The sequence below is a fragment of the Thunnus maccoyii genome, chromosome 9, assembly GCF_910596095.1.
Source record: "Thunnus maccoyii chromosome 9, fThuMac1.1, whole genome shotgun sequence".
In the NCBI taxonomy this organism is placed as follows: Eukaryota; Metazoa; Chordata; class Actinopteri; order Scombriformes; family Scombridae; genus Thunnus; species Thunnus maccoyii.
In genome coordinates this window covers 29,679,763-29,705,523 of record NC_056541.1, presented here as the reverse complement: position 1 = coordinate 29,705,523, position 25,761 = coordinate 29,679,763, and the positions used below count along the sequence as shown (strand labels likewise).

The following is a 25,761-nucleotide window of genomic DNA, read 5'->3' as shown; positions in this document are numbered from 1 at the left end:
CAGCAACTTAATGGAACAGTTTGACATTTTGTTAAATTCGCTTATTTGCTTTTATAACACCAAACTATTTTGCAATATTACTTTCAAGACAATTGTACACAGATAGCAGCAGGAATTTTATGGAACTTCATGTTATGTCTTCTTAACAGGTTAGCAGGAGCTCAACTCATTTATGATATAAGCTTATCTTCTACACTTACTTTTTTCCCTTCCTCATCAGTTCCTCAACTTGCTGCGTTATATGAGAAGTTTGATAACACACTCTGAGCACGGCATCAATCTTCTAATTCTTGATAAAAAAGTGTATAAACTTATTTCCCAAAATGTCAAACTATTCCTTTAATAAGAGAAGAAGCGGTGGTCCTCACCACTTTGAGCTGATATGGAAAGAATATTTATGCATTCAAGATCTAAACCAGTCCAGCTTTAATAATTTAGTATTTTATTAGGCTTTTACAGTGCTGTCACCCACTGACAATTTCAATGGTTGCAACAGTAGAATACATTTTAATTCCCAGACCGCCAACATTCCAGTCCAGGAATATCAGACTGCCAGGGTTACAGCTACAGTGTCCAGACAATCAAAAATACAGTATGTCTATGCTAAAGAAATGTAAGACAAACCAAGAATAAGGAGGGAGAACAAACCAGACAAGATTTTTCTTACACACACAAGCACATGCACAGCAGTCCCACTGAACATATCTCATCCATCAAAGAATCAAACTTTCCAAACCCATCCTGTCAAACAGACTTATGTATGGGATACCAAAAAAGTGCTGCAAAAGGCAAGCGTGTGTTCGTGTGAGCACATGTGTCCGGGGCTGTCTGCTGACATGCTGCAATGTGCTATAAGTGTGTGTGAAAGAGAGACAGATAAAAAGAGATAAAGATAGGGAGTGGTACCAACAAAGAAAGAGTAGAAAGGGAGAGGGAACAGAAGATAAAGAGAGAAAAAGAAGGAGCAGTGGAAAAAGGAAAGGAGAGAAAAGAAAAGGGAACAGCAGAGAGACAGAAAGCAAGCAAGTCTTGCATGTGTGTTGGTTCCCAGCCCTGTCAGGGCCCTGTCAGCCTGTGATTTATGGCACCGAGACTGGGAGCAGTCTTCGCTGCCAGCTCAGTATTGTTACAACTGACAGCTAATGAGGCCGGACGGGCTTTCAAGCACAGCACTTAACAGAGGCCTCTATCTTCACGAGTCACGAGCTCTCCTCTTTCTTTTTTCCCCTCTCTTTCTCTCTTCCATTTATTTCTTCTTCCAGGGTGGCAGCAGTGTGGCGAGCTACCACGAGATTTCTGAGGGTGCAGGGAGAAAATAAGGCAGGCCGACAGAGATATATGGGCGACACTCTGTTACTGCCGCACTTCCACTCTCTTCCTCCTGCATGCTATTAAGCCAGAGGCTCAGCTCATATAAATGAGAGAGAGGGTGAAATACACAAAGAGAGAGATCCAGCCTCCACACTGTGCTATAGGCTACTTCTCCTCTCAAACTAAAATATTCCACTCTTTCTAGAGTTATCTGTCTGTCAGTCGCTCTCTGATTATGTGAGTGTGATCTAAAGGTACCTGAACTTCATAGCCTTGGCTGTGGTGTGCTTTACCTTCAACACCCCTGGTCCGGACTGCTTGGACCCAGCTCTATAATCACTACCAGAGTCTCTGGCAGAGCGGCCCTCCCTCCCTCCACCTCCTCCCTCGGCCCCTGGTTTCTTGTCAGTCGTGATTAATGGCACTAGGGCCCCGGCGCGGCTTACGCTGCCAGTTCCAGCGATGTTCCCTTGATACTTAATGAACTCTGACAAACTTCTTTTCCCTTGCTCTGTTGTCCCCACCCCCCAACCCTCCACCCGCCCCCCTCTGTTTAAAATGCACGGCACAGAGCTGCCACTGCAGCACCTAGGGGTTAGTTCTGGTCCTTTGTAAATTTCTCAAGAGGCCAACGTCTAAAAATAAAGCGCCACAGCCATTTTAGTGTCAAGACCTTCAGGGTTGTAGATCACTGACGATGAAATAAAATTGACATTTTGAGCTTTGCAGTGATTCCCTTTTTGATTGGTAGACTGGTCATTTTCTTTATTAAATGCAAAACTTTCTTTTTGTTGTTTTAACTAACAACCTACAGTCAGCCTTATCCACTGCAAATTAATGGAGGATTAAAATAAGCTCTTGGTGCCAGATAGCAGTGAACCCCTGGAAAAATCTGAAATGGTGAAATGATGGCAGACTGAAACAGAGGGATTCTGCAGCCACCTCCAAAAAATTCTCATGGAAATGAAGCAGCGCCTGTCATCTGGTCTCTGTCACCATCTGCTGTTCATGTCAGGAAAGTGGATGAAACACTTTTCTTTAAATCAACTTAACATCTTAACTGAAAGGTAGGAGAGATATTAATGACATTAGGGTCAAGAACATGCATGAGACTTTCCAATACAACTAAAATTAGATCATTATTATAATGAGAAAAAAGTGAAAAATGACAACATTAAGTATTCAAAAACACTTGAGACCTTTGTTGCCACAGTTATTCAGTGGTAGGTTAGGGTTAGGGTTAGGGTTAGGGGGATTATTGATCAGATTTTTCTGGTAGGTAGAGAAACAGTTAGCAGGTATCATTAATATTACTAGTAATATAAAACCCAGTGAACCACTGTCTAGTTTTGCATTTATAACACCTGAAGTGGAGGTTGTTGATTAAAAAAAATAAAAAATCTAGCAGCGCACATGAAATATTCTACTTTAATGGCATTACTATGATTAGAAGACACTAAAGTAAATTGTTTTGCTCCAACTTCTGTTATCAAAAGTGAAGAATTCCTTTCATACCACGCAAGGCTAGACACAGGGTGATACCAGTAATGCAAATGCTATGTAGGCTCATTAACACAAGACTTGCAGCTCATTTTTTATGGGTTCCAGCTCATAAATAGCTAAAGGGAAATGATGTATATAGTCAAGGAGGTGGGCTGTGAACAGCTGCAAGGTGTGTTGGAAATCAAGAAGATATGAATCCTATCTGGGAGGGAAATTCTGGATTTTGAGTTGCTATTTGGTGAAATAAATCAATGAGCATATCCCTAACCTAGTACAAAATATGAGGCACAAAAACAGTGTAATATATTACAATATTACTTGAATAAGTACTTAAATTATGAAATAAATAAAGGTGGACAGCAGGCATTTTGGCTGTGTGGGGGACCCTTGCTGGCTGAAGGACCCCAGTCTGCTGTTTAGTTTGCCTATAACTTGGGTCAGTGCTAATGGGGTTTACAGTTTCTTGATAATTATTTTTTATTTATTTATTTATTTTTATTAGTACCCTCACAGCAAAAAGCCCCAAATTGACTGGGACCTCTTCTCTGTGTGGAGTTTGCACATCCCCCCATGTTAGTACATGTTTCCTCCAGGTACTCTGGTTTGTTCCCACACTCCAAATTGTTAGTTAGTTATTTTTATTGACACAAACAGATAACACATTTGGGTCTAAACAATATACAAAAAAATCATATATACTATAAACCTATTAATATTAAAAGTTAATACAATTAACAACACAAAATCCCATCAGACAAACTATAGCAACTTGCTGGTGCTCCAATAGCGCAAGACAAGCATGGCACTAACTAAAATAATGACTAAATAACTAAAATTCTTTTATCAGCGTCCACAAAGAGTGAGCTCAGTTCAGTGGAGTCATGTCCATATTTCACACAGATATCTTCTGTGTGAGGGCACACAAGTATGTGTTCTTCATTTTGTATGCCAGTCTTACAGCAATACACACGTTGTGCAGGTGGTGTTCGGCTCCACCTTCCCATTTCCTCTTGCAGTCTATGAGAGGTCAGGAATAAAGTGAATGGACGGATATATCTGAGTTGATGGCTTGGTAGGTCTTGTATCTTGTTCCCTTTTTAGGTCATAATTTCTCATCTCCCTATGGTCACTCTCAATATGATCTTGTTACTCCATTATCCCAGATAAATGTGAGTTCATAACTTGGTTCTCCTTTCTTGTTATGTCAAGAACACACCACAAGGGGTCATCAAGCATGCCATGACGCTGCTTCATCTTAGTCAGAAACCTGGCTTGCTTTACTCTCACTAAGGCTTGTACTGAAGGGAGTCCTGCCTCCAATAGGCAGATTAGGTAAGATGTAGTTGACCTAACCCCAAGAAGGAATTTCACTCCAGTCATGTAGAGAGATTCAACAGACTTTAAGAGCACTTTTAACTAAGCATACCCATACAAGATAGCTGATGAAAAAGCAGCCTCAAAAATCTTTAGTTAGTTGACACAAAATGGAGCATCATAGTTAGTGGATAAGAAGACAATTAATTTGTTTAAATGTTTTGTCTTCTCTTTTACATGTAGGGTGAGTGAGGTTGGGGCACTTCCGTTGCCAGTGAAGATGGCTCCAAGATATGTATAACTGTCACAAAGCCTCACTATAAATGAACCAAGCTGAACAGGCTGCCTGTCTTCATCAGATCCCAAAATAGCCATAAACTTTGTTTTATCCTCATTAACAAACATACCATATTCATCACAGTATTCCTCAAAATATTTCAGTTTCTTAGTCAGCCTTTCTCTTCATGTTGCCAGGATAACAGTGTGGGTCAAAGACTGGGTGAATTTTAAATTAAATTGTCTCGCCTATGTTGTAAATATTGTTAAGCCTAATAGTTCATTCAAATTTAAATAAACAAATGACAAATATCTGCCTCTGGCTGTGACCCAAACAAGTATATTGTATAAAATCTGGTCAATACACTATTAACACGGTACATGTGAAAGACAGAGGCTGTTTGTTGGCCTCCAGCAGAGGGCGCTAATGCGACAATATGGTTGCCGAGTAGTAACACTGTCGGAGAAGAAGACAGCAGGTGCCTGAGGTGCCGCTGCTACTTTACTGTGTGTTGGTTTCATTTCGGACTAAATTACAGGTAAGAGCTGCCAAGCCTGACGAGCGTGTGTTGTTGTCTAACTACACGAAGTATCTGGTGTCTCCAGTCTCATTGAATACGACAGTAACATGCCAAAAGGAGATGTGACGTGCTGAGACTGTGTTGCTAACTTGTAACGTTAGCAGAGGTTAATCAGTGTCTGGCCTTGTGTTGTGCTTAAGCGCTGACACTAAAGTGAAGGTTGTGACATCTAACTAACTGATAGTATATCTAAACAGGTCTGCCAGTGGGAGAGGGACCTCTCTTTGAGGCAGTAATAACACAGCAGCTCACATCCTGCTATCATAGCTAGCTCCGAAGCAATCGAAACCAAATTCCGTTCAAATGTTTGCATTTTTAAAGTTGCCTTTCCAACAAGTTATATGTTCCCATCATAATCCTAGTACTTTATTACTGAGTAGAAATCTTTAGATTCATTCCTCCTATTCGGCATACATGTTCATGCTAAAGTTGCTCTTAATTTGATGAAGTCTCCTCTCTGAACTTTGATCTGCAGTAACGTTAGCTGTAACTTAGGCTATTAGCTCCGTGAAGGACAGGAAGATGTGTCCACCTCTTCGAAAACTTAAGAATTTGTTCAAATAATGATGTGCCTGGATGATTATTTACATGCCGAAATTGCCAGAGAACCTATTCGATCCGTGCAACATGAACAATGTTTTACCGGTCATGTTATTTTAAGTACCGCGACACTGTTGACAGACTTTTGAATTTCCTTCCTTCCGTTCAGGTGACGTAATAAGACGATATGCAGAAATGATCTCTAGAGCTGCACATTTTTAGGTAAAACATTAACTGTGTGGACATATAGTTCTTGTTGTATTAATGCAAGAGATTTTGTTTAGATTTCTTTTTATTTTATTCACCATTTCGTGCATACGTATATAGACAGTATGGACACACTAACAAATACAGAGGCAATAAGAAATGATATTGGTTTACAAAACATAAAAAGACACAAATGGGCAACAGGGGACAACATGTAAAGAAAAGAAAAAAAAATAACAGCAAAAAACAAAATAGGCCTAATTAAAAGAAATAAAAAATAAACAAGCGGAGAGTGAGATCTGTTTGTGTTTGGTTGCATTTCAGGTGTGTTTTGCGGGATGGATTTTGTTTAGTATTATTAATTCCTTCTGTTCAGACATACACAGATAAATACATATTCGCACATACACATACATATTTTTGTCCTTTTCTGCTTTCTTTTTTATTTCCTTTCCCTTCTCCAGTTACATGCTTATGTTAATATTTATACTTGTGTTGTGGCATTAGCTCATCAGCAGCAGAATCTGAGAATTGTTGAAAATATTTTATTGAACTGTTTAAGTTGTCTTTTTGTTTTTGTTTTTTTTAAAGCTGATTGTTTTTCCATTGATATCTGTCGTGTTAGGAGATCCAACCATTGTGAGATGTTGATTTTTTTGCTTCCTACTAATCCTGTTTAGTAGTATTTTTTTCTTGGTGATAGTAAGGGCTAAAAGTAGGGTTAATATGATTTGTTTTGAACATGTGTTGAGTCTTTCCAGAGTATGCATACAGAAGGGGATAATGGGATGCTACAGTCAAGGAATAGGGATAGTGTGATGGTTACTTCTTCCCAGAAATGGAGATTATGGTCAAAAGTGTGGTGGGGGTTTGTAATCCCCTTTTTGTTCCATTTAGTTCCATTACTCTTCTTGGCTTTACTCATGAAGCTTTTATTCCACTTAAAGTAACACAACAAGTTCAGGCCTAGTTGTTGTCAACTCTCCACTGCTGTCCGTCTCTCCACTGCTGTGCTGCACACACACCGAGGGCTCAGCCCTGCCCGCGCTGAGAAAGCGAAGAGAAGCACAGAGACGGCAACCATAAATGACAGGAAAATGCAGTAGAGACAGTCTTTATTTATGTGTTTTACCAAATGTATGTGCACTCGTTTAAATTCAGCTCAGTGTGAGAGTCATTGCTGCTTTTGCTCTGCTCTCTATGGTTCACTGTGAGTGAGGCTGAGACCTCGTTGTGTGTGCTGCACACACAGGAGAGACAGTGAAGCAGGTGAAGTACTCGAGTTGACGACAACTACACTTGTTACGTTACTGTAAGTGCAATAAAAGCTTTGGGAGTAAAAAGCCAAGAAGAGTAATTTAATTTAATCTGCGCAAAGGATGGACAGACTGCGGGTCATGGACCAACTATTTATTCATTGGATTAAAATGTGCTATATCGGGATAGGTATCGTTATCAGGATATGAAACGACCTATATCGGGATATGAGATTTTGGTCACATCGCCCAGACCTAGACACTGAGGAAGGGCACGTCTGCGACTATGTCTTGGCATTTGGTTTGTTCCATATCAACCCATCACCACCACCCACGGGGTGATGGGTTGCGTGGATCCATTTGATAAGGTATTGTAATTAAAGTAACCCGTCTGCATATTTTATGTAGGCTATTATCTTATCGTTGCAGATGCCTGTGATGTTGTCGTTTTTGTTATATTGCTGCTGCTAATGGTTTGATAAAAAGTGCAAATAGTGAAGCTGAGAGTGGACATGCTTGTCTGGTGCCTCTGTGGAGTGTGAAGTTTTGTGAGATTAGGTTGTTAGTTATGATTGCTGCCCTTGGTTTGTCGTAGAAAGTTTTAATCCATTGTATACAAAACCTAATCTTCTCAGAGTTTTTATAAAAAATGTTCAGTTTACTTTGTCAAATCCCTTCTCAGCGTCTAATTAAAGGATTATAGTTTTAGAGTCATTTTGGTGGGATAAACTTATCAGGTTGAAAAGATGGGATGTATTACTTGATGAATGTCTGCCTTTAATAAATCCTGTTTGATCTGGGTGAATAAGGGATGAGATGACTGATTCAGTTCATGTTGCTAGTGCTTTGCCTATGATTTTAATATCAGTGTTTATTAAGGAAATGAGCCGGTAACTTTAGCAGTGAGCTGGGTCCTTATTTGTTTTAAACCATACTAAAATTAGAGCTGTGATAGGGGATGGATATGTTTATCTCGCCTGTCATTCTGGTGAATAGTGATGGTAGTGTTTGTGAAAAGTGTTAATACAACTCAGAAGGGAATCCATCTAGTCCAGAGGCTTTATTGTTCGACATTGCTTGTAGTGCCTTTTCATGTTCTGCAGCTGTTAATGGAGCATCTAAGATGTTTGCTCGGTCTTTTGTTAGTGAGGGTAATGTAATACCATCTAGAAAATGTTCTATTTCTGCAGACTTTTTTTTCCTCGTTGTCACTGTATAAGTCACAGTAGTATTGTCTGAAGATGTTTATTTATAGTTTGTGGATCATTAATGTTCCCTGTTGAGTCTTTGATTGTTGAGATGAGTGATTTCTCCTCATATAGCTAGTTGATTAGCTATATATTTGCCGTTTTGTCATTATGTTCAAAATGATTGTATTGTAGTCTTTGTAACATGAATTGTGTCTTTTTATTGATGATACTGTCGAGTTGGAATTTAGCTTCTCTGATATCTTTTAGTGTTTGTTCTGTGGGGTTGGCTGCATATGTAGGAGCTGTGTAATGTTTGTTTTCTACTTCTTGTTCTTTCCTCTTTCATATGTTGAGTGTGAGGTGAGTTTTCCTCGTACTGATTTATCTGTTTCCCAGATGAGTGTTGGTGAGGCATCTGCTGAGTTTTTCATAAAGACTGTCCGTTTTATTTTGGAGTATGTATCTGATTCTTTATCTCTGAGAAAATAATTGGTTTAGATTTCACTTATTGTACAATTATTTCCACTAAATCTTATCACTTTCTCTGGAAAGTGATAAGATTAACTAAGTCTACATCAGAACAGAAAATTGCAGACCAGTGTGATTCAAAAAACATCAGAATACAGTCAAAACCAAAATAGGATGTAAAACACAAAGGGAAATTGTAAAAATCTGCTCTATAAACAGTGTGACTATGAGACGAGTCCAGTGTTGAGCCAGCAGGTTCACCAGATTGTAATACTGCAAATCCCTCCTATCCAAAGCTGAGGCAGTTCCTCGCCCAGCTCGTAAAGCTTAAAATAGCTCAAATAAACTTCAATATTTATATGAAATAATGTAGATATTGTCATAGATGATATTTTCAGATTTATTTAATGACAAGAGTGGTTACGATGTTTTCGCACTTAAGCCTCAATCCTCTTTCAGTGTGACAAGGTCACAGAGTCCCAGCTGATGCCTGGCTAAGCCTGAGCTGAGAGGAGATAAACCAGTGAGCAAGAGGCCAACTCCAACCTGTTACTACAGTACTACACAAGCTGCTGAGTGAGTGCAGGTCACAGTCAGACACTTCATCAGTCACTTGCAGTTGGGAGAGTGTCTGACCATGTGATCGCTGTAGTCAAGGCGGGACACCATGTAAACACCAAACACCACCCATCTTCTCATTTTCACATGCTCTCTTTTCTTTCTGTTCGCCAGGATGGCACAGTGGGGTGCCATATTCTCAATAATTGCTGCTCTCGGAGGAGCAGGGCTTCTGGCCTCTGTGCACAAGATCGATGAGGGACACACTGGAGTTTACTACAGGTGAGACTGCACCATGCGTTGTATTCAATTTTGTGCCTGAGACCAGTGTCCGAAATTAACATTTTGACTCACCTGCCAAGGGGACTGGTAGATGAAAAAATCCACCAGCCAAGCATATTTTTACCGGCCAAAATAATGAATTGCTTTTTTGTGTCACATTCATTCGTTTCAGTACATTTAATTGAGATAATGAGTTATTATGTTGAATACAAACTTAAAGAAGAGGCCAGAGAAAAAAATCAAATCAAGTTTATTTGTAGAGCACATATAAAAACAACTGTGGTTGACCAAAGTGCTGCACAGAGTTTTCCACACATCACTACAGTCATTGTGTATTGGGCTCTGAGCACTTCCAAAACGTGGGTGACCTATGCTCAAAACTGTACCTGAACGCCTCCTCTGTAGACACACAGACAGAGCACTCGCTGCTGCTGCTGCTCTGCTAAACGTGCTGCTCACACCGTGCTTTCTGTGTAGACACAATGTCAGACCGTCTTGAGCACTCCTACAGTTTCGCAGCACTGTTTCGATGTGTGTAAAAAACACATATGGTGCACATGATAGCCTTCTGAGATTTACTCTCCAAAAAGAAAATCTACCCTCATTTGACACTTGGCAGTTGTTAATTTCGGACCCTGCCTGAGACATGAGTGTTAAACTGTTTAGCTTAGCATAAGCAACTTAACCATTAAACAGTGAGGACTCTAAATACCCAAGCTTTAAGATTGCCAAAAAAGGCATCTGTGGTTCTGTGCCTCTGTACCTTCTTAAGTATTTAAAGTCTTTATCACATGTACAGACATGTAGTAAATATCAGACGTCATAACAGACAAGATAACAACTTTTGCATGCTTTAGGGGAGCCAATGAGGACACTGCACAAGATTGTTCTCTTATGACTCCTGATAATTTTGTCTGAGACTAAAGACTGATTCTTTGTCATTAAGAAGAAATGCATCTGGGAAAATGATTTTACCTCCCCACTCTGATAAATCAGTTTCCTGAGAACATATCTGTAAAGATATTATATTTGTACTTGCCATCAGCAGGAGAAAATAGTGCAGCTGTCACTCACTCATTCGCTTTCTCCTAAATGAGAGCTACCTCAAGTCTTATCATTTGGACTAGTACCCAAATCTTTGACTGATCTTACCCTGAGTAATCTGAAGAGTTTTTTACTTTTATTACAAGCTAAAATTCTCTCAGGAAAGGGTTCTATTTTTATGAAGTCTCACCCAATACCATGTGTTCATGATATCACCTGTGTTTTGTGTGTGCCACACAGGGGAGGGGCTCTCCTGACCACCACCAGCGGCCCTGGTTTCCATCTTATGCTTCCATTCATCACCACATACAAGTCTGTCCAGGTGAGTCAAGTCAATTTGACTTACTTTTTGTCAGTTTTTCTTTCTTTTTTTTTTTAAGTAATGCAGGGTTACAGGATGACAGGCTATAAACTTTTACAAAGTCTTGTCTCTAAATTACCTAAATACATAACTGATGAAAACAGAGGACAGCAAGAGGCAGAGCAGCTCTGTTTTACGCCTTTACAAGGCGCTGGCACAATCTCCTCTACTGTCCAGTGTGACTGACTCCTCTGCTGACAGCGCTGTCAGCAGCTGGAGAGATGCTCTGTGGTGCAAACTTTTTATTTCTCTGACTGTGTGGAAATCTGACATTTTCACATCACAAATGATGAACAACAGCATTAAAACACTAGTCTTACACATAAAACATGAGACTCTGACTGTGTGGAAATCTGACATTTTCACATCACAAATGATGAACAACAGCATTAAAACACTAGTCTTACACATAAAACATGAGACTCTGACTGTGTGGAAATCTGACATTTTCACATCACAAATGATGAACAACAGCATTAAAACACTAGTCTTACACATAAAACATGAGACTCGTGTAGGCTGTTATAGGAGGTTAGTGTGGGAGTGGACAGAATAGTAACTGAATGGAGGCTTGAATAATATTTCTCATAATTGTAGGGGAGGTGTACTGAAGAAAGAAACACTAGTAATAATGCTGAGTAAACATAAGAATGAAAAATATGTATAGATAAGAAGCATGAAACACAAGCGCATGATAAATGAAAAACCTTTGTTATCCTCCTCCTCCCTCTGAGTCGACTGTGAATATCCTTAGTCTGACATTCCTAATAGCACCAAATCACAAATGTGACTCAAAGGGCTTTACAGCCTGTACACTGGCCTTAAAGTTCTCAGGCATCATGCCTGATTTCAGGCATAGAGCAGTTTTAAATTCATATACTACTTAATTCAATAAGTTGTACTCATTTCCTCTTGGACAACTTTTCAGGCCCACAAATCTTTTCTTGCTTTAATCCCTGTGTACAACATATGGCTCCCTCTATCGTTAGAAGAAAACCTTTAACGGGGTTGTCTGTCCTGGGAGAGCCAAACATGCAGTAGAAATGTAGAAAAGTTATTGAAATATACAGAGATGCATTGACTACAGAGGTCAATCCACACAGCAACAACAAGAAATAAGCACACAAGCCCAGCAGTAGGAGCATTCCTAATGATAGACAACAAATGATAATGGATACAAAGTAATGGGCAGCATATTACATCAGTACCAGAGAGGTCACAGCTCTATGGGAGCCCTCTTTCCTGGTCCACATCATAAAAGCCTCTGAGCAGTACAGAGCCAGGACAAAAGAAATAAAAAAAATGCAACTTCTTTTAATGAGAGGTGGTCTGTAGGACACACCATATCATATGTATACGGTGTAGGAGCTTCATTTATCACGTTGACAGAAAGAGCACTTTGTGAGGGTCCAGCATTCCTAAGAAATATTCTACGTGTTGAGTACTAAGCTCTGTGTACACATTTATAATGAACATTTATTTTTGCTTTATAAAGTGATAGATCAGTAGAAAATAAGTTATGACTAAATACTGACAGACAGTATGCATACATGAACACACACATAAACACATGTACAAACACACACACAAAACACTAATTAAAAGATAAATTCAATTTAAAAAAAAAGTCCTATTTTTAAAAAGAAGATAGGTAAGATGTTCCACGCTTAAGGTGCATAAACACTGAAAGCTTTTTGACTGCCAGTTGATATCTGCTGCAGGAACCTGAACATCTTCTGTCCAATCAGTATCAAAAATGCATTATCATGTGGCTTCCAGATATTTAGAACCAGATTACATTGAGTTGTGGTGTATAGAGAGTGAGTCTGCCAGCTGAGATCATAGCTGATGAGATCATAAATCTCAGCAAATGTTTGCATCTCTCTGCTTCTCCAAGAAGGGAAATGAAAAGCGTTTTGAAGGGCTGGATGGATCCAAGGACCTGTGACATGCACTACCTTCTGTGTTGACATGTTGTCTCATAGAGATGTTTATTGGGCTTCTTAATGGTGTTGGATTGCATTTTGTGACATTTAACAGTGAGTTCTTGTTGCTACATTTGTTTCCTGTACGTCCAGGTTTCTGCATATTGAATACTTAACATATTGAATGATCTGATTTCATACTGTATCAGTGGATTTACTCCCAACTCTCTCACTATGTCTGGTATTTTTGTATTGTATTCTTGACACATGGACTGCCAGAAAATAAAAAATTAAACTTGAATCTTTGTTTTTGCCTTGTAGACGACACTGCAGACAGATGAGGTGAAGAATGTACCATGTGGCACAAGGTGGGTTTGTTGTCTTAAGTGGTCTCATATGTGCTTTCAAGACTTATTACACTAAGCATTCATTTTGTCCGCTAGACACTCCCACACAGTGTTTTTATAATGCATATCCCTGGGTGTAAAATTACATCAACATGTTTGGAGTCAGAGGTCCGTCAGCACACATTTAAACCAGTGATATCATCCAGACTGAAAATACGTTCCATTTCATCTCATGCTGGTGTTTTCAAAAATGGTTTCTGTGAAATAGTAAATGTTGTGGAACTCTTTTCTTTCTTTCAGTGGAGGAGTGATGATTTACTTTGATCGTATAGAGGTTGTAAACTACCTTGTTCCGTCAGCAGGTAACTCATGCGTTTAACAGGCCAAAAACATCAAACTATTGCTTTGTACTGTATTTATCCTGAACTCCCATCTATCGTATTTCTTTTGGATTGTGGGCAACAAGCAGAACCAAATATCTGTGTGTTTTGTGTTTGTTGTCATTTCTGGCTTGACTGAGCACTTGTTTTCCTCTCTGCAGTCTACGACATAGTGAGGAACTTCACTGCAGACTACGACAAAGCTTTGATATTCAACAAGGTTCACCATGAGCTCAACCAGTTCTGCAGTGTTCACTCACTACAGGAGGTCTACATCGGCTTGTTTGGTAAGTGCAGTGAGCTGCAGACTGGGTGTGAACTAACGGCTATCTTCATATACCTCCTCTCTGGTTTTTTTTAATTGCAAATTTACAAAAACATCATATAGTCAGCTGACAGCTGAAGGTTCAAAACACCCAGAATTTATGGCTTGTCCCACCCTATAATGGGTTACTGGCAAAAGCTGTCACGCTATGTACATAGTTATATATTAGCTGTATTTTCAGTCTCTTTGCCAAAGTGAGCCCACATTTGTGAGTGCTACAACATATCTGCCAAACCGCAATCAACACTGTGTAAACACAACCATGACATAATGATGAGACACTTCATTGTCAGACGTGTAAACTCGTAGGGAAAAGGTCTATTTACAGTAAGCAAACTGAACTTTCTTTTACTTTTTCTAGTATTTTGGTTCTTATCAATCAGGATCTGTTCTCAGTACCTCCCTTCTAGGATAAACCTGAAGAAACATTTTGTGTGTTGAATGAGATCTCTCCACTTGCTTGAATGAGTTCATTTTGATATTTGTCTCAATACTGAAAACATGTTGGAGTAATTATTGCCTAATACAAGTAAGCTGCCAATATCATGTTTACTTTTATAGCTCGACTGTAGCATAATTATCATTCATAGTATTGTTTTCTGCATTGTCTCTATACAATACATTTTCATCTGAAGGACCACATAAATTGTGTCTGTTTTGTGCTCCCGACTCCAATTTGGCACAGTCCACTCTTAGAAAGTTTGAAATCCAAGACACCATTTCTCCTGAAGTTAAATTCTCATCGGCTCACCCACCCCCCTCTCATACTTTCCCTCCCACAGACCAAATCGATGAAAACCTGAAGCTAACGTTACAAGAGGATCTAACAGGCATGGCACCTGGCCTCATCATACAGGTACAGTGAGACCACCAGAAATGCTGCAGTCAAGTCAGAGTTAGTCCAGTCTAAGAGCTGCGATGGTTTGACATGACATTTTGTACAGACATTCATCGTTCCCAGAGGGTGAATCCTAATAACTTTGGTGATCCTCTGACTTTTCGTCTAGCGCCACCATGAGGTCAGAATTTCAGTTTTCCAGAACTTTGGTTTGTGACCAAAAACCTGCAAAGCTAATGACATTTCCATCAGCCTCAGCTGTACTTTGTTTTTAGTGCAAATTACCAAATATTAGCAAGCTAACATGCTGTCACTAAGATGGTGATTGTGGAATGGATAAAGCTTACACAGGCTTAGCATCAACATGATAGCATAGTCATTGTTTGCATTTAGCTCAAAGCACCATTGTGTACAGCCTCACATGGCTGTAGACTCTTACTTTTTATAACCTTGTTGACTCTTTTTTTAGGATGATACAGCACTTTAAAAACTTAAAGTCAGCGAAACGGCAGTTTGAGCATCTTTACTTTCACTAATGTAGTGAAATGTGGAGCCCTAGAGGAGTGTTGGCCTCCTCCTCACCTGCGTTAGATCAGGAGGTGGCTGACTCAGATCCAAGCACACATCTCTCATCCATGGTATTGCTCTACTAGCTACTACGAGCTACATAGTAGCTAGTAGAGCTACGAGTAGAGCTTCATCCCTGAGTTCAGGATTATTAATAAATTATGTTTTACAGGAAGAGAAAAGAGTGGGATTATGATGTAAAAAGACTCAAAAATTATTTGACAGAAACAAAGGCATAACTGAACTAACACAGTGTCTTTAAGAACAATTTGTTATATCTTGTTGACCTTAAATAGTCTGTCAACTTTCACAACCTCATCAAAGCCCCATTTCATGGAGCATTTATCATAACAACCCAAGACAAAGTTCTTCAGAAAAGATTAACAAAGGACAACATTATGGCACACATATATCATTCCTTATTGTTAAACTCTCCACTGGGCTTTAATGATCTGGCTTTAAGTTTCTTGTAAATCTCCATAAACAGCTGAAATAACAAATATATTTTTTTTCTGAGAAACCATTCCAATAATCTAACAGGAAAGAAGCTCTTTTGTCTCAGGGCACCTCTCCAACGGCCTTTTTTTGCCTCCGCTGGTGGTGACTTTTAAAAGCCATGTTTCTTGTTACACTCCCACTGTAAAATGAAATTTCTCTTTATTTTTGTACTTCACAGCGTTGACTGTTTTTCTTTGTCTGTTTGTCTGTCTCACTGGTTCACAGGCAGTCCGTGTCACAAAACCCAACATTCCAGAGAGCATTCGCAGGAACTACGAGCTCATGTAAGTTTTTTCTCTCTTCGTGCCAAACAAAGAATGTTCCCTGACCTCTAAAGTCTGTATTGTGTATTTATTTTCCCTCCCAAGTGGATCGAGCTGATGTTCATCCAACTCTCTGTGTCATGTCTTGTAGAGGAGAGGACACTGCTGTTTCATGTCAGTCTGTGAGCATCTTACTTTCACTTTGTGAATCAGCAGAATGTGCTTAGTGAAGGCTTGAAGTCAGACACATACATTGTCAGATAATAGACATAATTTTGGTCTTGTTTCTATGAGCTAATATTTGGATTAATATGTCAAGCTGACACGTGTTAAAACAAGTTACAGTAAATTGCTACTGCTATTGCTTTGGGAAGTAGACCAATTTCATTTTTAGTAGTTTTTTACAGCCTAGATATTTGGCCATCCTTCCTGTGGTTTATTTTAACATTTACACACCAAAGTAACTGCTGAGATCAGTAAATGTGGTGACACCACTTACGGTAAATAAGTCAAGCTGGGCCGCAGTACAAAATGTCAAATGATCAGAGAAGTTCACAGATCAGAACAGAGCCAAAACCGACAATTTTTCAGCTGTTTTGCAGAGCTACATCCTGGTTGCAATTAAGCAGAGGAAAAGTACAATTTAAATGAGCCTACTTTTGGTTTTACTTCCAAGTAAGGAACTTAGAGTAATGAGTCAGAGTTAATGGAAGTCTTAGAGGGGTTGTAACAGAATTTGAAGTTTCCTTTAAACCAGCAGTTATGTTTTTTAATTAGGAGGAGACGCCAGACAGCTCAACAATCTTCAGACAAGATGCATATGGTTATCTTAGTAATAAGACGCTGTCGCTAAAGAGGCTCGCATGAAGATGCAAATCCAATTACTGTGTGGGTAGAATATTTTTTGGACAGAATGGCACAAGGTCCAGAGGCTGGATTTAGAGCTTGGAGCTGGAAAAGATTTTAGGACCAGTTTCAATGTCCAGGCTTATGGACTCAGATGTTGACGTGTGTTCCAGGTAAGACCTCAAGTGTTCAAGGCTGTATACTCTCACTTTTATATGACATAGAAACCTGTATTATTTAAAGTCTGTGAGAATGCAGATCTTGGAGCTTATAATGCATTCATGTTACTGTAAATACCAGTTTTCCACTTGTAAATAACATTTAAATAACAACAACTCTGAAACTCTGATCCAATTTGGTGCTTAAAGGCCCTGAAATCAGTTTCTTTCAATGAGCAATGGGGTAATGCATGAAAACAAAGTTTTCTGCCAAAGTTATTGTAGTTTTTGTTGTTTGACAGTTGAATTTAAATTTAATGAGTCATTGCGTTGTTTGGCCACTGTCAATTAAATCTGATCTGGCCCTGATTAGGGGTGGGGGAAAAAATCAATTATTAGATGCATCGCGATGCAGACGGGGATGATTCTGCATCAATTTACAAATGTCAAAAATCGATTTTCTAACTGTTAGTTAATAATGTGATGTTGATGGAAGAAAAAAGGCAGAACGCAACTGCGGGGGCAGTGCAGCATCCGAGCAGTCCACAGCAAGCACATGTTAGAGTTATCTCTCAGAGCTGATCTTCAAAAAAGGCAGTGGTTGCAAACATGTGTTTATTAAATTACTAAATAATTACCTTTGCGAGACAAATGTGAAGTGTACTGTGAACTTTCTATGCCGTCACCCAGAGACTAATGTTAGCGGAGCGGAGCAGCAAACTCCAGCAGTAACAAATGAGACCAGCTGAACAACACACACTGCAGCATTAAACAATTTAAACCAACTCTGAGGTGAAGAAAAGAAAGTGCTCAGTTTGTTTCACCTCAAAAACCCTGCACCCGCTCAGCGTCTTGGACAGCAATGTCTTTCCCCAGAGCTAACAGTGCAGCAGAGAGACTGCTCTCCACTGCTGGAGACATGATGTTCATAACACAATGGAGCACTCCTCCTCCCCTTCATTTTGTTACTCTCATACAGGCAGGAGACTGTAAGATGCTTTCAAATGAATAAATTCATTAATTATTGCAGTTAACTTTTTAAAATAAAAATGGTCGGCAGCCTGGTTTGGCACACAGTATACTGGAGCAAGAGACTGAAAATTGTGTCCCCTTTTCTATTCATTTAATCGAGAATCAATTCTTAATCAAATTGGACACCAAAGTATCGGAATCGAATCGAATCATGAGATCCCCAAAGATTCACACCCCTAGTCCTGATGATGTACATTAGTGGAGTCTTAAAAACTTAAAGGATAGGTTCACAGTTTTTCAAGTGTGTCTTAAAACAACAGTCAGGTGTCCATATGAGCAGTGAAAGAGGTTTTCCTCGCTCTAATCATTCCTCCTGTTCAAACTGGCTATTAAATCCCCTTCAAATGTGCTTTCAATGTAAGTGATGGGGACCAAAATCCACAGTGTGTCCACACAGTCATTTTGTGCAAAAATGCATTTAAAAGTTGATGTGAAGCTTATATGAGTCTTCAGCAGTCTGAGTTAGTCATATCAAGTGGATATCTGACACATTTACAGTCTTTTTAGCATCAAATTCCCTCTTTGTGTTTCCTCAGACAGTGTTTCCCTGTTGAGCTGCAGTGGAAGAAGGACAAAAAGAGGGATTTTGGCACTAAAAAGACTGTAACATTGAAAGACTTGACTCATTTGGGCAACTGAAGCTTAATTTTGCACAGAAGGACTGTGGATTTTGTCCCCCATCACTTACATTCAAAGTTTATTATGAAGGGATCTTCTAATGGTCAGTATGAACAGGAGGAATGATTATGGCAAGAAAAACCTGTTTAAATGTTCATTTGGGCTCCTGACTGATGTTTTAAGACAGAGTTGAAAAACTGTGGACATGTCCTTATAATAAAAACTTAAAACGTTCTTTTTTTCCAAACTTAACTTTGTTGTTGCTTATTTAGTCATGTGTTACAAACATACATGAAGGGGAACTCCAGCATTTCTACACATCGGAGGCTCCATGGGGAGCTGTGTGATGTCAGTGTTGTTTGGGGCTGAAGACTACAAGTTTGAAGATGAAAAGAATCTGAGGGTGAGGGGTTAGAGAGAAGTGAGGTTATCAGATCTCTGTAGCCTGCTCCTCATCTCTGCTTGAGGCTTATAGCTCCAGACTGTATTAACTGCTACTAGTGTAACACTCCTGAATCTCCTAAGTGAACTGCCATTGAGTGCAATGATAAATTGGTGGAGTACTCTTTCAAGTTTTTCGGGGTTAGCTTAGCTTATCTTCGCCCCATGGGATGTAAGAAGGGGCATGAAATCTGAATGGCTTGTTGAATACCAAGAGTACAGAGCAAGCCAGTCCAAACCAAAATGACCGGGTGGTCTCATTTCACAGTTGATGTGTTAGTAGGCACATCAGAGACCCAAATACATACGCACAAGCACTGAAAAAGTGAGTGTTTCATAATCTGGGCCTTTTAATGACTGGCCCTCACAATCCTGCTAAAACAATAATTAGACTACCAAGGAACCCACTGAAAATGTAAATAATGCCCACACAGTCTATTCAAGTGTGTGTTTGTCTTTGCAGGGAGAGTGAGAAGACAAAGCTTCTGATTTCACAACAGACACAGAAGGTCGTGGAGAAGGAGGCAGAGACAGAAAGGATCAAAGCTGTGATAGGTGAGAGAGTAAAAGGAAAACAGGATGGTTGTTGAGGGAGTGCATGAAACTGACCACAGCTGGAACATTTAATTCTGTGTCTTTGTCTCATAGAGGCTGAAAAAGTGGCACAAGTGGCAGAGATCAAGTTCGGACAGAAAGTCATGGAGAAGGAAACAGAGAAAAAGATCTCTCAAATTGAAGGTTTGTATCATGCAGAGGCTCAGGCTTTGATTCAGAAACAGAAACATCCAGTAATTTTCTCCTGAATAGCAGACATTAGTCATGTCTTAGCAGGAAAAGAAAGGACGGAAAAGAGTGTGACGTGTAATAACATGTGTGATGGCTGCATGCTCCTAAGATGTGCTAATTCAACAGCCCTGATATTATTCATGATGACTCTGATAAGGATGACAAATTATAAAAACAGTTATCAGTGTAATCAGCTCAACCTGGGACAAGTCAGAATTTGTTCATACATTCCTTTTAAAGGAGAACCGAGCATGCACTGTATTTTTGCAGGACACTAAAAATGTAAAGCTGTGAATCAGGTCATTGCAATTAAAAAGACAAATAATGATTATGTAGAAGTCACTAAATGTTTTGTTTTTTTACCACCTGTGCTATGTACTATCAAAGCTGTTTATTTCCAAGAATATCTATTTTGAGTACTGGTTTGCTGTCCGAGTCTGTTAAGACTGCATGTTTATAGATCCCAGCGTTTAAGCCAGCTTCCTACTTTCTGAGCAATAAAGCAAAAAGAGTTGATTTTCTTATTAACTGCCCCGCCGCTGTTGATTATAACAGTGTTTGTTTCTGTTTCATAGATGGCGCTTTCCTGGCGCGACAGAAAGCCAGAGCAGATGCAGAATTCTATGCAGCTCAGAGAACTGCTGAGGCCAATAAGGTAAGAGATAGCACAGACACACACAATATTAGCCTGGACAGAAATGGACAGTCAAGTCCACTCTGCTCTTTTGTCATTTGCATTCTCTTGTCTCTCTTGCAGCTGAAGTTAACACCAGAGTACCTGCAGCTCATGAAGTACAAGGCCATCGCAACCAACAGCAAAATCTACTTTGGGAATGACATCCCCCAGATGTTTGTGGACTCTGCAGGGAGCTCTATCAAGGCCTCTGCAGCTATGGACATTGTGGGTGAGCAGATCCTGGACCTGGATTAGCAGGGAAGGTAGCGGGACCCACAGGAACACCCAGGGGTGGAGGACTAGCTGCTGGAGGGCACAGACCCACAGGCTGGCAGGTTCTCCCTCTGGCTCGGAAGAGCTCTGCTGACCAGGACCCATATTTCTCAAACATTTCAGAATCACTGCTAGAAATCAAAGTTTGACTAGGTTGTAAACTTATCCTACCTCAGAACAGGATTCTTCTTCTCTGTTCTGATAGCGAATGAGCTCATTTAGACTCAGAACTGTAAATTGGGTGGATGAGGAAGTAGATAAAATAGCATCAACTGTGGGTGTATAATAAGCTCCTTACATGCAAGTTAATATTAAATTATCATTTAGTCAAAACAATACTTGAGGCAAGGAATTGGCCTTTCTGCTGCTCACCTCTCATGGTTGGTGCAAGTCTATGCATTAGGTGCACCATTGGTGATCCATTTAGACACAACATCAAGGATCACAAATCCATTAACACTTACAGTATGTATCGATACTGTATCATCAGTTTATGTGGAGTGTGTTCATATAGACCACGTGGAGCAGTGATATTTACAACAAACGTGTTCAGTGGTGGGTACATTATTGAATATGTATGTTGTGCAAAAAGTTGTAATCCTTAAGATTTTGGTCCTGGTTGACTGGGCGACACCAGTGGTTACTGGTGGTAACAGCAAGTATGGTTTGATACCACATGTCCCAGAATTCTGTGGGCAGGAAAAACTTGCTGAGCAGCTATTTTGTCAGAAATACAACAAAGAATCTGTTTACAGTGCAACCAAGCAAACTTGTGTTCTTTTAATAAAGAAGCCAGTCAATAATTGTCCTTTTTCCATCATCGTCATGAACGACCATGTGTTGAAGGTATGCAGCCGTTTTTTTGCAGCTCTTCATCTAACTGCTTGCTGCAGCCGCTGCCTCTTGTTCATTACTCCTTGTAATATTTAAAACTGATCCACTGTCATAAAATGCCAAAAATGAATGTAGTTTTGTTTTGTAGACACATTTTTGATGAACGATAGCGATCAGCGCTAACCACTGTGACAAATGCTTTGCATTTCCTGTTACTGCTTCACAATAAAGCTACCCCAGGCCATCTGAACACTTTTAATTTGAAGCAGCAGCAGTAGTAACTGTTTCATTTTTCATTATCAATAAATTGTTATAGCTCTGATGCAGCATTAGGAGAGTGAAAGTAAACAATGAGGCTGATTTCAATGAAGTAAAATGACAAATTGTAACACTGGATTACATGTTGCATTGTTTCCTGTGAATCCCTTGTGTTAGTCAGTTATTTGGATCCAGTGCAGGAATGGCAGATCCTGCCACTAACAATGCAAACTACTATATAAAGATGTGATTACAGACTATAAATATATTGAATATATTGGTGAAAAAAATCAAACCATGATTAGTATCAAAAACAGGCTTTGATTTCATGAAAATCTTAAGGATTAGAACTTTAATGGAGCTTTTCAGGTGCAATAAATTCAATCAAAGTTCTGAGCAACCCAAATTATGTTTATTTAATCTGTGGTAAATATTTTTAATACTATTAACTATTCCCTAAGCTTTCCACCGAATCTCACTGCCATCTTCAGCTAATAAAGCTTGCTCAGGTGTTACCATGAGACTTAAGTACAGGACCTCAGTCGCATGATAACAGGTGGTTGCATATAGGATGGAGATCAAAACCTGTGTTATATCACCTCAGCAAGTTCAGCTTGCTGAAGAAGGCTGTAGGATGTGATCGAGAGCTCTGTAAATAGTTAAGCAAGTGGACCTTGTGTTTAGAAAATTTCCCATAGATTCTGTGTGTATCCCCAATATCGAGAGGGAATCTCCATGCTGATGGCTATTTTAACGGTATCCCCCTTGTTAATTAAACACAAATACAACAACTCATTTCTTTGAAGTGGACAAAGTTTTGTGAATGAGGCAGTTGCATCCCAGACAGCATCTTTTAATCTACTGAAGGAAATATCTTTGACATTATGTGTTTCCACAAGTCCACACAGGGCAGCTCTACTAGTCTAAATCTTTGAGAGGGAAAAGTGACTCCACGTGATAAAGGCAGAGTGAATAAAATATTGATTCTCCTCTGCCTGAAAGAAAGACCAAAAATGTGTCACTCTGCAAATGGTGGGCTGTGGTTCTAACTCTGAACTGCTTGGGAAAAACCAGGCCTTGACCATAAATGTCACTGTAGACAAAACACAGGGATGATGAATGTACTGTGTGGTAGGTGCTGGCTGTCACATGAAATATCCCTCTTCTTCTTTGTTTTGTTTTTGAAAAGTTTTATTTTGAGCACAGGGGACCTATTAAAATTAATTGAATTTGTGCAATTGTATGACATTGCACAATGTTTTGCTGTGTACAGTTTGTTTGTATGTAGCACTTTGTTTCTCACACTGTATGTTTAGTGAAGCTCTGTTTGTTTCAACTGTTTGCAAAGCAGTGCCCAGGAAGGATCATGTTTGGACGTGACATGAATAGCCGCTTTTGTACTCCAGTTTTCATTTCTGCAGATATATGACATCAGCTTTTACAGTTTTCAGCTGTTTTTTTTATAACTTTGTGTAATCATTTCATGTATATCTGTTTAGAAATATATTGTATTTACAAAAATGTACAGTACACTGTAGTGAATTACCTTTGAGCCTTTGGCAACAGTCCACATGCCCTGTTGTAATGGATGCATCATTGTCCCAGATGCAAATATCATTCAGAGAGTTTGGGAAGCAGCTCTGCTCTGCCTCTAGTGCTGCAATGACTCAAATTAGGTCATTTGTTTATCAGGATTATATGTTTGGTTCGTGTTTCTATCCTAACAAGAAGGGACAGAGAGTAAGAGGTCTTAGCAATTACAATTTAAAGACTGATTTAAACCATAGAAAGCAGTTTTAAAGAGCACCTGATCTCTACTGAGGGACTCATTGTAGAAATATTACCAACATCTATGACAAATAACCAACCTACATTCTCTGTCTTCAGTGACTAAAGCAATCCTTCATTCAGTAGTTCAATGTTTTGATTGTTAATCAGCGTTTGGTAAATTCCTGTGTAATGGCCATGTAAAGTGTTTTCAAAAGAACTTCTGTTCATTACATCTTGACTCATCCTGTAAATCATGAGGCTTAAGGCGAAGGTAGTACCAAATGTACTGTGCGTCACGTTAAGGCATTAATTCAGGGATCTTGGCATGTTTTTATTTGACACAGTGCCACAGTGAAAAGAAAACAGATCTGTACCCCGATACAACTGCCATTTCTTGTCTTTCATTCAAACTATGATAACATTGTAATTGGCAGTGTTCTCTGATGTTGATCCAATTAGTTATGAAAGAGATTTAAAGTTGTCATTTTAATTAATTCCAAAGATTAATTTAGATTTACAATGACTTGAAAGGCAAATGTTTTTGCACTGATTTCAATTGTGAATGTGCAATCAGAAGTACTGTGGGTTGTTCTTTGAGAAATCAATGTCATTAAGATTTTGTATTTACAATGAAAATCGAACATGTATAGGATGTTTCTTCTTAATTAAAGTGTGTTTTAAAAAACACAATGAGGAGGTTTGCATTTCTTATCAAAATCAATTAACTTTAGCCTTGAATATGATTAATTCCTTCATCCAGGTTATAAAGGTGAGAGTTACAGTGTCACGACAAAGCACAGCAAGTACTCCAATTACACTCCAGGTATTAAAAAAAGTCCAAATAAAATATCACATTTTATTTATGTTTATCATGGCTGCATTAGCATGTTAGGGACACAAATCTGTGTCCCTAACATTTCAGGTCTGCTATTTCTGAATACTTTCTGTATAATGTCTTGAATGTCCTGTAAATAATTTTATTTTATAGTAATTAGAGGGAAAATGGAGACAAAGATTGTTCATTTAGTTAGTTTAGTTAGTTGATGTGTTTAAGTGCAATTGCTGATTTCTAGTGAAGTTTCCTTGAAGTTTCCTTGAAAGAACTGTTCCAGTTGAACAGGACCAGTACTAGTACCAGTACTTATGCTGGAAATTTAGTTTTCCATATGAGTTGAATAGTGTGCCTGGCTTTCCCAGTGATGTTTAGCTAAGCTGCTGTGACCTAACCAAAAGACTTGAACTTACAGTAGATTAGCAACTGATTAAATTGATTAATTTGAAGTTAACCAATTGAACACTCTCTCTATTTTACCTATAATCAATAACATATTGCATGGTTCATTGCCAGGAAATTATAAGGAAAATATAAGGAAATGTTAGGGTATGTTAGAGTATTACTATACACTAGTAGTACTCCAACTGGAGTACTATCAGGCCACAGATAGCGTCAGATATTTGAGGCAGTTAATTACATTTTCACACATGGCCCCTCTATACGACAGGACCACAAGATTACATAATGAAGCACAACCCACCTTAGTTGATATTATATTGTACTTTGTTGGTGTAAATTCTATCCCACACAAAAGCAGAGGTCAATTGGATGCAACCAACTGACACAACAAATTTGGGACTTCTGGGGTCTTCTTACTTTGCCTGGTTGGTAATGTAGGCTTAATTGAAACAATGGCTGTAGATATAGCCTGTAGAAATATTGGATAATTTACCTAAGAATACAGTGAATTTTGATTGCACAGTAATTCTGGAATTATTCAGTGATTATTCTGTGTTGCATTTTCTGTCTCAACAAATCTCGTTTTTATGGACACAAGTACAAAAAAATGAGAATCAATGACATAATTTTTTTCATTTATCTTTGAATCGTCATTTTGTTCATATTCTGTAGTTTTGTTCTGTCAATTCTGAAGCTGAACATTTTTTCTTTTTTAATGGAAAATACCTCAAATGAGAGACACACAATCCAAATGTGAGTCTTCTCTTGACTCTGCAGTCAGCACATAATCAGTCTCAGTGT

At 39.0% G+C, this 25,761-nt stretch overlaps 1 protein-coding gene across 3 annotated transcripts; it reads left to right on the top strand.

The window, feature by feature from the left end:
• Positions 1-4,835: 4,835 nt before the first annotated feature.
• erlin2 (ER lipid raft associated 2) lies at positions 4,836-24,405 on the top strand. Of its 3 annotated transcripts, XM_042421590.1 has the most exons (13): positions 4,836-4,943; positions 9,106-9,222; positions 9,379-9,486; positions 10,771-10,852; positions 13,138-13,184; positions 13,464-13,525; positions 13,705-13,830; positions 14,651-14,724; positions 15,997-16,055; positions 19,593-19,684; positions 19,778-19,867; positions 20,491-20,570; positions 20,673-24,405. In XM_042421590.1, exons 3-13 carry the CDS (start codon positions 9,380-9,382, stop codon positions 20,844-20,846), a joined length of 993 nt encoding a protein of 330 aa, XP_042277524.1. In that variant the 5' UTR covers positions 4,836-4,943; positions 9,106-9,222; position 9,379; the 3' UTR covers positions 20,847-24,405. The 3 variants fall into 3 exon arrangements, with proteins under 3 accessions (XP_042277524.1, XP_042277526.1, XP_042277525.1); XM_042421591.1 differs by lacking the exon at positions 9,106-9,222 and having other exon boundaries at positions 4,837-4,943; XM_042421592.1 differs by lacking the exons at positions 19,593-19,684; positions 19,778-19,867; positions 20,491-20,570; positions 20,673-24,405 and adding an exon at positions 16,186-17,807.
• The last annotated feature ends 1,356 nt before the right edge of the window (positions 24,406-25,761 follow it).

What these genes read in the sequence shown, in the direction of transcription:
- erlin2 (XM_042421590.1), top strand. Translation starts at nt 9,380, where the DNA reads ATGGCACAGTGGGGTGCCATATTCTCAATAATTGCTGCTCTCGGAGGA. An exon ending in CCACATACAAGTCTGTCCAG is followed by an intron (nt 10,853 to 13,137) that starts GTGAGTCAAGTC and finishes TTTGCCTTGTAG; the next exon opens with ACGACACTGCAGACAGATGA. An exon ending in AAGGATCAAAGCTGTGATAG is followed by an intron (nt 19,685 to 19,777) that starts GTGAGAGAGTAA and finishes TTTGTCTCATAG; the next exon opens with AGGCTGAAAAAGTGGCACAA.